A 14,864-nucleotide genomic window follows, 5' to 3' on the forward strand; every position below is an offset into this window, starting at 1 on the left:
GCTAATTTGACACATATATGTAGGGATTACTGTAACTTCTGAAATTATTGCATGCATTTATTATTGCAATTTTTTAAGAATGGACAAAAATGCAAGATTAATTATTGTGATTTTAGGAAAATTTGCATACAGATTTAGTTATAAGATATCTGAATGCGAGTTCTATCATTGCGATTCTCACCTAGTTGTGCATTATTTGCATTAATAAAAACCTTGCAATTATTTCTGAATTTACAGTAATTCTGTCAGAGTCTGTGTTGTCTACACTTTGTTAATCAGCAACTCCTTGAAAACAAATTAAGAGAATTCAACTAAACTTCAACAGATTCATCTACAAAACATTAAGTTGTCCGATGGCTATTTATTTTTATGCCCCACTTAGGGGCATTATGTTTTTCGGTCTGTGCATCCGTTTGTTCATTCATCCTTTCTTTGGTTCGTTTGTCTTTCTGTTTTGCTTCAGGTTAAAGTTTTCGGTCAAGGTAGAGTTTTTGATGAAGTTGAAGTTTAATAATCAACTTGAAACTTAGTACACATATTCCCTATGATATGATCTTTCTAATTTTAATGCCAAATTAGAGATTTGACCCCAATTTCACGGTCCACTGAACATAGAAAATGATAGTGCGAGTGGGGCATCCGTGTACTATGGACACATTCTTGTTTATATGTATGATTTTTTGGTCCCTGATGCCAAAACATTTCCAAGTTATTGTTTAAATAGCTCCACTGCCTTGTGGATGACTCAACTCTGGAATAGTCTAAGACTTATGGAAAAAATCCTGACCTTGTAAGGTCAGATTACACAATTGTCTACGGAAAGAAAAATCCTGACAGAAAAACCTGACCATCCATGTACGAGGTTGATCAAAGGGCTATCAACCCTAACTGAACCAAACTTTGTAAAAAAGTGATGTTTCTAAAACAGTTACAGTAAGAGTAATGCCAAAACATTAGACTTAACCATTTCTACTTATAACAGTTTGTGAATCTTGAACTTCTTGAAAAGATTTGACAGATTTCAACCAAACTTGCTCAGATTTTTCTGCGGTAGAAATTGTACATGTACTATTTCAACTTTTGATCTGAGGGGTTTCCCACACGAAAACATGTACTCCGCCATTTCTGGTTAAATTATTTGGAGACTGTAGCCAACATAGGTCTTCTTTGGAAGACTCCACCATTTTTGTACAACCTGCAACAAATGTCACAGTATTGTATGCTCATCCTGTGGCCTAAACTATTGGTATTAAGCTTTATATTTCAGAAAGTAGAAGATAAGGATAATTTAATTCTTATATGCAGATGCCTTTTATTCTGAAGTTCCTGTCATGCATATGTCAGTTATTCTTGACCTCATTTTCATGGTTCAGTGACTACTTAAAAACTAGGTTTTTTTATCACCTGATTTTCTCACTTATTATGAGTTAAAGATGACAATCTTTTATGAATGGAAAGATTGTTAGGTCTTCATGTCAATCTGGTATGGTTCATCTGACCTTGACCTTATTTTCATGGTTTATTTTAGGTCCACTGAAAATTTTCTTAAGGATTGCTTCTTAGAAATTGCAATGTATAATCAATATATATAGGTTGAATTTGTTTGGTGTATAGAATGATTATAAGGTTTACATTTCCAACTGTTAGGGCTTAACTGACATTGACCTCATTTTCATGGTTCCTTGGTCACCATTAATTTTTCTTGATTAGATCTGCTTTTCAGATACAACTGTAATATGAAGCAACTATATTTGGTGTATAGAATGAATGTAAGGTGTACATGTTTATCTGGCAGTGTTCAACTGACCTTTGCCATAAGGTGGCCTATAATTGCTTACATTTACTTTATTTGAACTCTTGTGGATAGTTGTCTCGTTGGTAATCTTACCACATCTCCATATTTTTATAACTTCATTTTCATGGTTCATTTGTCAAGGTATGTTTCTGTTGTTATACCAAGCGTGTTGTGCCTTAGGATATGGTAAAGGGTGTAATAGTTATCCCATGACGGCCAGAGGGTGATCTTACACTGACACACCAAGTCCGAGTGGGATATCTATTTTACATCCCAGCTCTTCTAGACTATATGAAAAAACATTTACGCTTCATAACATCTAGTTCAGAATGCCATACAATTATTATGATATACCTTATATATTATTATATAGTAAATACCCTTTATGAGCCCCAGATACAACGTTTAAATAAGTTAAATTAACATAGAGTTTGTATCCAGTCGTCCTGGTGTAGGGGTATGAAATGTGGCTTCATATGCTAAAGGTCTTGAGTTCGATTCCCCGCTTAGACACTGGAAATTAAGTGGAGTTTTTCTACATAATTTTGAAAGTTAGTCTTTATTCCGATTAAATATTTCTAAGTTTTGTGTGTTTGACATTCCCGCCAAAATGTTACAGAACAAAAGAAAACATGCAGAACAAAGAAATTCAAGGTAGGGTGATCCGACTCAGATCACCCCTGTTAGAACAAAGGAGATTGGATGTAACTTTCAGTTCCAATTATGAGAGTTGTGGGATTTGACCAATTATTTTTAGTATTGTAACATTAACACCTTGTGAATACAACTCCTCTGAGCTGTAGAACAGAAAAGCTCTTATACTTGGTAGGATTGTTTGTTATCATGTGTAGTTGACCTTATTACACCACCATTTAATTTGACCATTTTTACAGGAGTTATGGGACTTTGACCATTTGTTTTTAGAATTGTGACACTACCCCTTGTGAACTCAACTCCTACGAGACTGTATTATAAAAAGCTCTCATACTTGGTAGGATTGTTTGCCATCATGTGTTGTAGACCATATTATACTGTCATTTTGATCAGACTTTTTTTATGGGAGTAATTAGACTTTCACCATATTTTGACTATCGTACCACAATTACACATTATGACACAACTCATTTATACAAAGATGAGAGTAATTTCAATACAGAGTCTTATTCCACGATACTAAGCATAAGGTCAACTATACTTGGTGTATGAAGACTATCATTTTTGTTGCCAATTTTCATGGTTAGGTCCGTTTCTCGGCTATTTTAAACAATAAGCTAACTATTTTAGATGATGGAATGATTGTCAGGTGTATATGACGGTCTCGCAGGGTTCATCTGACCTTGACCTCATTTTCAAGCATCATTGGTCAGGTAAAGATTTTTTAATTTGGTCCAGATTTTACAAAATATACTTCTGCACCACCTATTTTATTTCATGATCTAAATGATGTTTTGGGTTAAATTGGGAATGATATGGACTTGGTTATATCCACACTCTATATAATAGTACACATTTGTAACCCTTTTTCCTCCCTCAACTCCTGAATTTTATCAGTAATTAAGTAATTTATATCTGCCTCTTATAATTAACTAGTCAATTAAAAAGCAGAATATCCCTATGCAATCCAACATAATCTCAAATTCTTTTATTTCAATGTTGTGACCTTAACATTTGCCCTTCAATTGTAATGACTGGTAATGATCTTCATGACAAAATGAAGGGGGGAGGGGAGACATTTTTTTTAACCCATGTCTGTCCTTCCCACATAGGTTTCACGGTTTGTCCAGCTAATTCCTATGGTTTTCAAGCTAGAACTTTGACATTATGTAGGTTGTTACGGTGTGCATAATATTGGGATTTTATTATCTTTAAATTTTCCACAAATGAAAGGTTGAGCTTTTGACATTTTTGTTGAAAATTTGACATGCTGGCTACATGGTTTGTATGGTTTTCAGGCTAGAACTTTTATTTACGCTAGTGTTTGTACATAAATAATAGGTGTACAATTATTGCAGGGGCATAAAATGTGTCTGAAAATACAAAATTGTCTCTTGTCCTTCAACATCAATGTCAATAATTCCAGTGAGAGTATGATCTTTGTCAGTTTTATAATGTTGTCAGTAGACCCATGACATTAACATCAATTAATTACTATTCATTATCTTACCATTACTCCAAGTTTGGTGAATATGGGATATAAAAGAAAAGCTGTGTAGTACAAGATTTTTCCACAAAACTTTTAGGTAACCTTTATGCTTAATCATATAGCTCCTCAACTATTCAAGTATTGATACATCCCCTACAAAATATTGGTTTGAGCATTCCTGATAAAACTAATTGATATTTTATAGTATGTCTTTCTATGTTGTGATGTTATACTATTGTTTCAGAAAAGGGAGAAGGTTTGGTACCATTAAAATGTTTAATCCCGCTGCAAATGTTTGCAACTTTGCACCTGTCCTTAGTCAGGAATCTGATGTACAGTAGTTGTCGTCTGTTTTTGCAGTTCATACGTGTTTCTCGTTTCTCGTTTTTATATAGATTAGACTGCTGGTTTTCCCGTTTGAATGGTTTTACACTAGTTATTTTTGGGGCACTTTATAGCTTGCTGTTCGGTGTGAGCCAAGGCTCTGTGTTGAAGGCCGTACCTTGACCTATAATGGTTTACTTTTATAAATTGTTACTTGGATGGAGAGTTGTCTCATTGGCACTCATACCATATCTTCCTATATCTAAGTCTAGAAAAGTGCTTCAGATGCACAATTTAGAAAGATATTTTCATTTTCTAGCACTGGGTCAATACAATTGCTGGTGGACTGTTAGTCCCCGAGTGAATCATCAGCTCAGTAGTCTGTTTTTTGGCACGGACATAATTTATAGCATACCTTTCTCAAATTCTTTGTTGATAAATTTAAAATATTAATAAAAAAAGGTTCCACCTCCCACAGACAATGTTAACTTAGGTGGATTTGGCAATACTTTTATTGCATTGCAAAGAACAAGTTATCGACCTTTAAAGTGATTGGTACTGCAAAATACTTTCCCAGACATTCCTCGCAAGGGTTTTTTATTGTTAAATGTTTTCTTTTAATCAGATTGTTAGCTATGTTATTTTTCTCTGATCTTACCTTGTAAATGAAAAAAGTGCCAAGGAAAATATGGAAATAAGTTGAATGTTTAGCTCCCACACAACAAAATTGAAAATGCCCATAAAGTAACAAACATTACCACTGTGTTAAAAGGTAGTTTATCAGGAGAAATTATTGACATATTATAAACGTTTTTAACTACGCAATACAAGAAGGACAATTCAACTGAATGTAGTAGGATTGATTGATTGATTGTTGGTTGCTTAACATCCAGTGGGCTATGATTAGAAAACAAACATCTAGTATCATGTAATGTATAAACAAAATAAACAAGTGATTAGTTTTTATTTTTATAATATAAATCCAAGTATCACAATGTTATAAATCTTGGCAAAGATATCATATATTACCAGTCATATATAAGATAAATAATTACATTCTCAGGAAAATCTTTGAAATACTAATTTTGGTAGGTCAGCCTTTCGTTTAATTATTTTTAAAATAATGCATCAATGCTTTATCAAAAGACTGAATCTGACCTGAGAGCAATTTAAATGTTTAGCAATAAAACTTCTTAAACTGTTAGAATCTACTAAAGCAAACAATTATTTTTACAGATTTTTTGCACAATAAACATGGCTAATGTACAAGTTTTTTATTTAGCTGTTTACTCTGAGAGGCTAAGACTTTTTTTTGTTGGTCTGTTTAAAAAAGGGGGTTTTCAATGAAATAAAGCTTGTTATTCAATGTTTAAAATACCTATGAATTATAGGTAACTCTTTTTATATTTTGTGATAGCAAATTCACTGATATAAAATAAAGAGATGTGTTGTGATTGCCAATGAGACAACTATCCACCAGAGACCATAATTGTAAACGAAGACAGCTCTCTCAAAGCATGTTTGTCTAAAGCAAATATGTATCTGCCTAAGCAAGCCAGTATTGTGTATAGAGGACTAGATAGCTGTTTTGATTTAGCTGTATCACTATATTCCAACCTTATCTATATGATAAACAATATAACAAAATATTATGCAGGACAAGATCATATATATACAAATAGCACAGAAAAACAAACTTAACAAATAACATAAACTATTAGGTTGGACAAAGACTTTTTCATATTAGTAATAAGGTTTTATAACAAAAATTGTATTTCTTGGTCTCCCTAATAAATTTTCCTCCTGGTCAAGATAATTATACCTGAACTTCAAGCGATCTAAATAATGGATTAAGAATAAGTATAGCTTCTTTCTAGATGAGATTCCAGGTAACATGACAGATCATTCTATTATCTGTATAAGCATTTTCAAGGCCAGTTCTTGAATGTAAGCTCTTTTTTCTGTAACACTGGAAATTATTTTTGCAGACAACTTTTGCTATAGATATCATTTATATTCGTAAGCAGTTTTAATACTTTTTTTCTTCGCTGAACATTTTCAGTTGTGGCAACTATTTCTATAGACAAGTTTACAAAAATTATTTTCTTTCATATGGTTAAGTATTTATAAAATATCAATTGATTTCTTTATTCTGAAAATTTTATAAAATATAAATAAAAATCCTGGCCCCTTTTAAATTTTAACATACTGAGACAAATGAAATTTATTATTCAAGTGAGATCACATTAGATTTTCATCCATCATATCTGTTCTTGTTTTAATGAACTTTTTCATGTTAGTCTCTAGTCTTTTTCTAGCTTTTGTCTCTTCTTCTAGATCTCTCTTCATTCTCTTATGTTCCTATAAAATACAAATACAAATTCAGCATAAAAATATTTTACTAGCATGGATAATAACTTTCATTTAATTAAGGGGACCAATTGCCCATATAAGGGCTAACACTATTAATTTGGGGTTGTAAAGTTTACCCCACATCTGAAAATAAATAAAAAACTTGAGGTGTAGGCGCTCATATTTTTACAGTTATCACAATTCATTATTTAGATAACTTCATGTGGATTACTTTTTCTCACTTTTCACCTAAATTATTTTCCCTATTCATACATACCAGTAATTCCCTTTCATGTTTTCTAAAAAAAATACATCTTGATGTGACCTGTGATTGTCTTAATGTTTGTATAGTTTCTATATTATACAGTGAGTTTGTCAGTATTTGTTTGTATAATTTAGAATTTGTTGATATAACTCAGCAGCTTTGTTCATCAATGCTCAGAATTCTGCTCAAACCAGTGCTAGGGACCAACTTTCAATGAGGTGAGTTTAATTACATGTCGAAGGCATCGAGATGAAGAAGTGTTGTTCCTTTGCATTTTGGTTTTTCCATTATATGTGTTCAGTGAATTTGTGTCATGAATTGATACACTATATCCTTTATATTCCATCATTCTCACAATAAATGAAAAATGTCAACAAAAATTCAGATGTTTCTCTTTTACTTAGATTCAAAAGATTGAATGTTAGAAACTATCTCTTTTTTATAGTAATTTGAAGATTTATTGTGAGGGTAATTGTTTCATGTTGAATGCTACATATTGACCATTTAGACATATCTGATGCAAAAACATTTTTTGTACATAAAATATTTGAGAAAAAAATAAATAGCACATATCAAACCAAAATATTTGATGTCTGGACAATCAGTATTAATGTCTACTTACTTGTTCTAAAGCTTTGACCTGATCTTTTAATGAGTAAACTGTATCCACAAGTGACCTAAAATAAATACAAAGAGATTACAGGCAACTATTTATTTTTAGATTACAGAATGTGGCAGTTTTTCACATTTTCTTTTCCAGAGGCTTGGCTTATAAAAAATGCAATTAACGACTTATTTAAACAACCTTAAACTGCTACTTTTATATTAGTAAAAGATCTATTAACACAAATTTAAAATCAACAACATCAAATCTTTCCATTAAATAAATAAACTGTTGACACAGAGGTATGTCTCGCCTGTCAGCATAAAATTCAGAAAAGAATGTGGTATGAATATCAATGAGTCAAGTATCAACCAAAGACTATACGTAGGGCAAGGTTGTAAATAACTTTGGCATTTCTAGACATTATTTCCAGTTATCAAGGCAGAATAAGAACTTTGAACATCAGGCATTATGTACCAAGTCACAAACTTATAACTGTCAATGTCTGAATTATAGGAATGTTTCACCCACATTTGGTTCCACAAAGGAACATGAGTTAGTGATGGTGATGGAATTTGCCTTGTAAATAGAAATATATCAGAAAGAATGTTTCCCCCACACTTGATTCCACAAAGGAACATGAGTTAGTGATGGTGATGGAATTTGCCTTGTAAATAGAAATATATCAGAAAGAATTTTTCACCCACATTTGATTCCACAAAGGAACATGAGTTAGTGATGGTGATGGAATTTGCCTTGTAAATAGAAATATATCAGAAAGAATTTTTCACCCACATTTGGTTCCACAAAGGAACACGAGTTAGTGATGGTGATGGAATTTGTCTTGTAAATAGAAATATATCAGAAAGAATTTTTCACCCACATTTGGTTCCACAAAGGAACATGAGTTAGTGATGGTGATGGAATTTGCCTTGTAAATAGAAATATATCAGAAAGAATGTTTCACCCACATTTGGTTCCACAAAGGAACAATAGTTAGTGATGGTGATGGAATTTGCCTTGTAAATAGAAATATATCAGAAAGAATGTTTCACCCACATTTGGTTCCACAAAGGAACAAGAGTTAGTGATGGTGATGGAATTTGCCTTGTAAATAGAAATATATCAGAAAGAATGTTTCACCCACATTTGGTTCCACAAAGGAACAAGAGTTAGTGATGGTGATGGAATTTGCCTTGTAAATAGAAATATATCAGAAAGAATTTTTCACCCACATTTGGTTCCACAAAGGAACATGAGTTAGTGATGGTGATGGAATTTGCCTTGTAAATAGAAATATATCAGAAAGAATTTTTCACCCACATTTGGTTCCACAAAGGAACAAGAGTAAGTGATGGTGATGGGATTTGCCTTGTAAATAGAAATATATCAGAAAGAATGTTTCACCCACATTTGATTCCACAAAGGAACAAGAGTTAGTGATGGTGATGGAATTTGCCTTGTAAATAGAAATATATCAGAAAGAATTTTTCACCCACATTTGGTTCCCCAAAGGAACACAAGTAAGTGATAGTGATGGGATTTGCCTTGTGATAGAAATATATCAGAAAGCAATTCTGGAAATACAAAAAGCCCCAAAACTACCAGTTTCAAATAAAAAGGCAAGCTGACATTTCAAAATTCTATCATGTTAACTATACAATAATAGCTTACTTTTCTTGTAGCATGGTTGGGTCACCTCCATCATCCACTATTATCTTTTCTTCTTCAGCTATCAACACATGAGGATTCATCAGTATAGCTAAAATTACAACATGCAGACATGCAACAGCCATTCAAATTAAAATGAAGCAAAATGGTTAGAAATAAACTAAAAGAGAATAGAATTATACTGGTATTCAATATAGCCATCAATCCAAAGGTATAAAGATAGTAAATTCAGTGAACAACCAGGAATTTTCATACTGTGAGTTATGTATGAATAAAAAATATGGAATACATAATTTGTTGACCATTCATATAAGCAAAATGAAAGGAAAATAAATAAAGAATGAAATAAAATGAGCAAAATAACCTATATGTTAAATACTCTAAATGTGACAGAACAGGATTAGCATTATGACTCATATCAATCTAAAAAGCCCAACAAAAACCAAAGTTTTCTTAATTACTAGTATAGTAAATAGCATGTTAAAATTTTAATATTCTAGGTGAAAATTTTCACATGTTATCATTGATCAATAAAAATATTTATCAGACTTTATAAATAAATGAAAATAGGAAAACCAATGTAAATCAACATTTAGTAAACTATAATTGATGAATCGTGAATTACAAGGCTTACTCATATAACAGCTGGTATATTTTTGTGGATAAGCCTAATTCCTTTTTTATTTAGACCCAGAATGGCATATAGGTAAAAGTGAAATTGAATATAAGTATGTGTAAGAACTCAAACAAAAAAGTAAATATTTTTTTTGTGTGGCACCAATTTTAAACAGAACACAATTTTATCACCTTGCAAAATGCAAATTTTAATTAACCTATTTAAAAGTCCAAAAGTACTTATTCAAAAGTTCATGAAAATAAACATATTACTAAGAAAAAAATAGAATTGAAAATATGAAAAATTTGTAAGGGTTCCGCGGAACCCAGTGTCTCGCCTACTTTTTCTGTTAATCGCAGGCTCAACAAAAATGAGGAAGTAAATCAATACAATGTTCCTCTTGATACTATCTTTTGATTGTAAGAAGCTTCTGTCCAAGTTTGGTAAAAATCCAGGATAGTTTATGAATCTAATAAATGTTTAAAAACTTTAACTGCAGACTGAATGTAATGTTAACTGGAAGAAAACAAAATTTCCTTCTAGATACTAGCATTTGATCATAAACAAGCTTCTGTCTAAGTTTGGTAAAAATCCAAAATAGTATAAGAAAGTTTTTAAAATTTTTAAAACTTTAACCACAGAGTGAATATGTTGTTTCCTGGCAGAAAATCTAAGTCCATTTAAAAGTAAAATACGAAAAAAATGGATTTATTTTTTTACAAAATTTCCTTCTAGGTACTAGCTTTTGATCATAAACAAGCTTCTGTCCAAATTTGGTACAAATCCAAAATAGTATAAGAAAGTTATTAAAATTTTAAAAACTTTAACCACAGAGTGAATGTAATATTTCCTGGCAGAAAAACTAAGTCCATATATAAGTAAAATACGGAAAAAATGGAATTTTATTTTTACAAAATTTACTTCTGGATACTATCTTATGATCATTAACAAGCTTCTGTCCAAGTTTGGTAGAAATCCAGGATAGTTTAAGAAAGTTATTAAAATTTCAAAAACTTTAACCACAGAGTGAATATTTGTGGACGCCGCCGACGACATTGCCACCGATGACGACGGAATGTAGGATCGCTATGTCTCGCTTTTTCGACTAAAGTTGAAGGCTCGACAAAAAGCAAAGAAATTTATCACACATTTTCATTTTGTTGTTTTTTATATCATACACATATATTTTACAGAACATAATACAACAAAATTACAACAACGATCTTTTTAACAAAACCAAGACAGCATTCAATAAGAGTTCTGATTTATGAAAAGGAAAACTGGTCCATGCTTTTCACTTATTCATATAAAAAGAATAGTTCTAAATGCAGAAGGTAAACAATTTATCTACTGTTTTAAGCTTGGTTCATTTATCCCAAATGATCATCACATACATGTATACCTAACAACTATAAAATGTAATTATCTTCTTTAACAGAAGACAAATTTCTCAGTAAATTTCTAGGTAATTCAGCAATGAATTACTTTTAATCTCCAGATAACAAAACATTAATAAAACTAACAACATATATATTCATTTGGTAAATCAATTATAAAATTTATAAAAATATTCTTAGTTCATAAAATGCTTTACCCTTTCCAATTATATAACAAAGTGAACTTTTTGCAATTGAAATAAGGGAGATTTGGGGTATACATAAAAAAGACAGAAATACAACACAACAATAAAACCATAAAAGAAATGTTTTTGCATACCATGCCTTTTAGAGTTACAAACATTCACACGAGTTTATAACAACTTCAATATCTAATGACTGTTCTATGAAACTTAAAATAAAGCTGCTGGAGCATATAGTTTGACTCATGTGTGTCATGCAATACGTCTGAACTGTGTGAGACTTTTTCCTTAGCTAGTCTGTGCTGTGCAGGTTTTTTATTGTGCATTTAACTTTGACCTACAATCTATGTAGACAAAGAGAGAGTTTTGTGTGCACATACAACCAATTTATCCATACTATATTTTATGCTTGTACTAAGTCAGGCTAATGGACTTTGTGTTTTTGTTGTTGTTTGTACATATTTTTTTTTAGTAGTTGGGTTGATGTGGTCTGTTGAACTGTCCAAATGTTTGTCCTGTCCTGATATATAAATTCTGATTGATTGTGAATTGTGATTGTCCATATACAAAAAACAATGTCTAGATAACAAACAATTTTACCGGTTCAGTCAACAAAATGTTGACCAAAAAACCATTGCTTGATTCTGATTTGTTTATCATAGCAGAAGTATAGACTAGGTTTTTGGATAAGAAGTAAATCTTACATCACATCAAATATCCTTAACCCTCTTGTCCTGTCCAATTGAACGTGTTATTTTCTCAACTTGGATATTCAGATGGTAGAACAGATTTCATTGTAAATAAACCGAAGAGCTTACTTTTGTGCTGATTGACAAGACATTCACTACACCTTCATTTTATAACTTTTTTTAGTGTTTGAAATAAGCAGAAAGATAGGAAAATTAGTATATGTTTAATATATGTTCATTTCATTACAACATGTTTAAGATATTGCATTGCTTTAATAGAATTATTTACATTCTATGCACAACCAGAAGTTATATCACTTTCACACACACATTTCACAGCATGCTTTATAGAAGCAGTATTTAAAAAAAAAAGGGGGGGGGGGGGGGATAGTAACAAAAAGTTAAGGAATACTTTTAATTGTACAATACAAAAACAGATTTTTACAGTTTCTTTTAAATATATCTTTACTATCAGATACACCCAGTGTTAATCTTAAGTTTCAGTAATAAAATTTTTGCATTTGAAGACTGTACTGTCATGTTTCAAAGACTATAGAATATAATCAGGGAATCCATAAACATTTGTAAACTCGTGCAATTGAAATCAGTGTCCACTCTGAAAACATCTTAAAAAGTGCAAAATTAAACAAACTGCCCTCAACCGAAGTCAAACATAAATAAAATTGAATTATGTCCACAAGCCAGAAGTTAACCAAATGTGCTGAGCTAAACAAAACGTCAATTAATTTCCTTGAAAAATATTTACATTGAGAGATTGACACATCTGTCTGTCTATAATTGAATTCATAAATTTATTGCTGTTGTTAATTTCTTTTCTTTATAGTATATTTTACTATTGGGTCTTCATCAATAATAAAAAAGCAAAACTTGCTTTTCTTATTACTTCTGTTCTTCATGAAAATATATGCTCACAGATTTTGGAATATAAATTTCAGCTTTATTTCATTAAATCTCTCAGTGCAAACTCATTATTTTTTTGTTTAAAACTGCTCAATACAAAATCTATCTACTTAAACATTCCAAGAAACTTGAGGATCACCATGCAATGCAAACTGTACCTTGAGTACCAACATCTCGTCGAATATATCTATCTGTTGGCATAGGCTTAACTATGTTGATAACTTCCTTCAAAGGCACTATATGGATGACAACAAATTAGATTCAATAAGGTTTACAACTACAAAAATTATCAGAACAGTCATTGACATGACTAGGATTATTTTTATCACACTGAATTTTCAATATGATAATTTTTCATATTAGTACTTTTCAATTTACAAGTAAAGTAATTAAACCTAAACTTTCTTAGATGGGGAGAAATTAAATTTTCGTTGATATTTGATTTCCTGGTTTTGCCATTCTGCACAAGTCCATAGAAATTTGCACTTCATTAAATATTAAAATTCTTGGATTACCTAAACAAACAAATTCATAGAAATTGGTGTCCCAAAAATAATAATGAAACCACAGTATGTATGTTTTCTAAAATAACTATGATTAAACATAGCTAGGGCAATCTATGATAAGCTTTTATGAATTTTAACTGCATAATCACCAAAATGGCAATCCAATTTTTAACACAATTGCATAATGCACTTATAAATTCAATATTATTGTCAGATCTAACACAATACACTATGCTTGTTTCACTTGCTTTTTATATGCTGGGATACAGTTTGTTATACCTAGAAGTTGTTTCCCTTTGCACCCAAAATCTAAAACTGGAGACAAAAGTCCATAATTGGATTATAGACTATTAGCTACAGCAACATGTCAAGTGGCTTAGTAGGCACTATATATTGTGTATACAATGTTCTGACACATGTACATGTCCATCAATGAACTCAGGAACCTCAGGGTTGAGTGATCAAAAAGAAATTTTTAATCCTGCAACATGAAAGAACTTGTCAGCAGTTGTTTTTAGTTTTATCTAATTAATATGTTTATCCTTTAGGGAGTAGGGTCTTTATGGAAGATTTTTGAGTCTGTAAAATTATTCATCCTTTTCTAGATTTGGATTAATTTACAGCATCATGCAGCATGACATATTGTAGGGGGTTTCATTGGGGGGGGGTCTGATCCTGGATCCCGCTTATTGTTTTGTCAGATTCCTGTATCCCCCTTATCAATGTAATAATAACGCTTGTAATTTCATGTGTCCCGACCGACTTCATTTCCTATTTTCACGCACAATAATTTGACTTTCATGTGTCACGCTTACAAAAAATCAGCCAATCCCGCATCAGGCTTAGACCCAAATGAGACCCACATTGTAAGGACAATGGTCTGTTGAAGATTGAATGATGGGTCTAGCTTTTTGTGCAACATTATTCTGTCTCATTAATATACACCCGAGGTCCTTTTAAACATTATCTAACTTTTAACAGTACCAATTTTACTGCACTAGATGAACATTTTGCATAACAGTTTTGAATTAAAAATTTCAAGAACAAAAAACTATCAGCAAACTTCATACCACACTATACAGAAATATTCAAGAACAATTAAAATCGTAATTTTAGCATCTATATAAAATGCATAAATACTCATAAAACATCTTAATACAATTGTTATTTTGTACACTTGGACTAAAATTACCAAGTAAAATTAGCACCTACTTCTATAACATAAATACCATCATTCATTTTAGCATATAAATGGACATTAGTGGCTTCCATTGTCATTAGTAAAGCATTCCATCAAATGAGAGAAAAAAGATATATAAACATAAAAAAATATTACTAAGATTATTACATATCTTTGAAAATGCTTTTCAATGCAACTTATTGAAGGATTTTGCATTTT

General features: G+C 31.3%; 1 protein-coding gene across 13 annotated transcripts in view; it reads right to left on the bottom strand.

Annotated features, from left to right (window-relative positions):
• Positions 1 to 5,209: 5,209 nt before the first annotated feature.
• LOC127738041 (rho guanine nucleotide exchange factor 7-like) overlaps positions 5,210 to 14,864 on the bottom strand; it is a 68,168-nt gene continuing 58,513 nt past the window's right edge. For 7 of the 13 annotated variants that reach the window (XM_052249110.1, XM_052249113.1, XM_052249109.1 and 4 more), the window contains 4 exons: positions 13,118 to 13,195; positions 9,158 to 9,245; positions 7,502 to 7,556; positions 5,210 to 6,623 (listed from right to left, as the gene is read on the bottom strand). In XM_052249110.1, coding sequence (XP_052105070.1) covers positions 6,504 to 6,623; positions 7,502 to 7,556; positions 9,158 to 9,245; positions 13,118 to 13,195 — 341 coding nt within the window. In that variant the 3' untranslated portion in view covers positions 5,210 to 6,503. The remainder of the gene's footprint in view (positions 6,624 to 7,501; positions 7,557 to 9,157; positions 9,246 to 13,117; positions 13,196 to 14,864) is intronic. The other 6 variants (XM_052249112.1, XM_052249108.1, XM_052249117.1 and 3 more) reach the window with 3 other exon arrangements.

This window comes from Mytilus californianus, unplaced genomic scaffold (assembly GCF_021869535.1).
Source record: "Mytilus californianus isolate M0D057914Y unplaced genomic scaffold, xbMytCali1.0.p SCAF_4, whole genome shotgun sequence".
In the NCBI taxonomy this organism is placed as follows: Eukaryota; Metazoa; Mollusca; class Bivalvia; order Mytilida; family Mytilidae; genus Mytilus; species Mytilus californianus.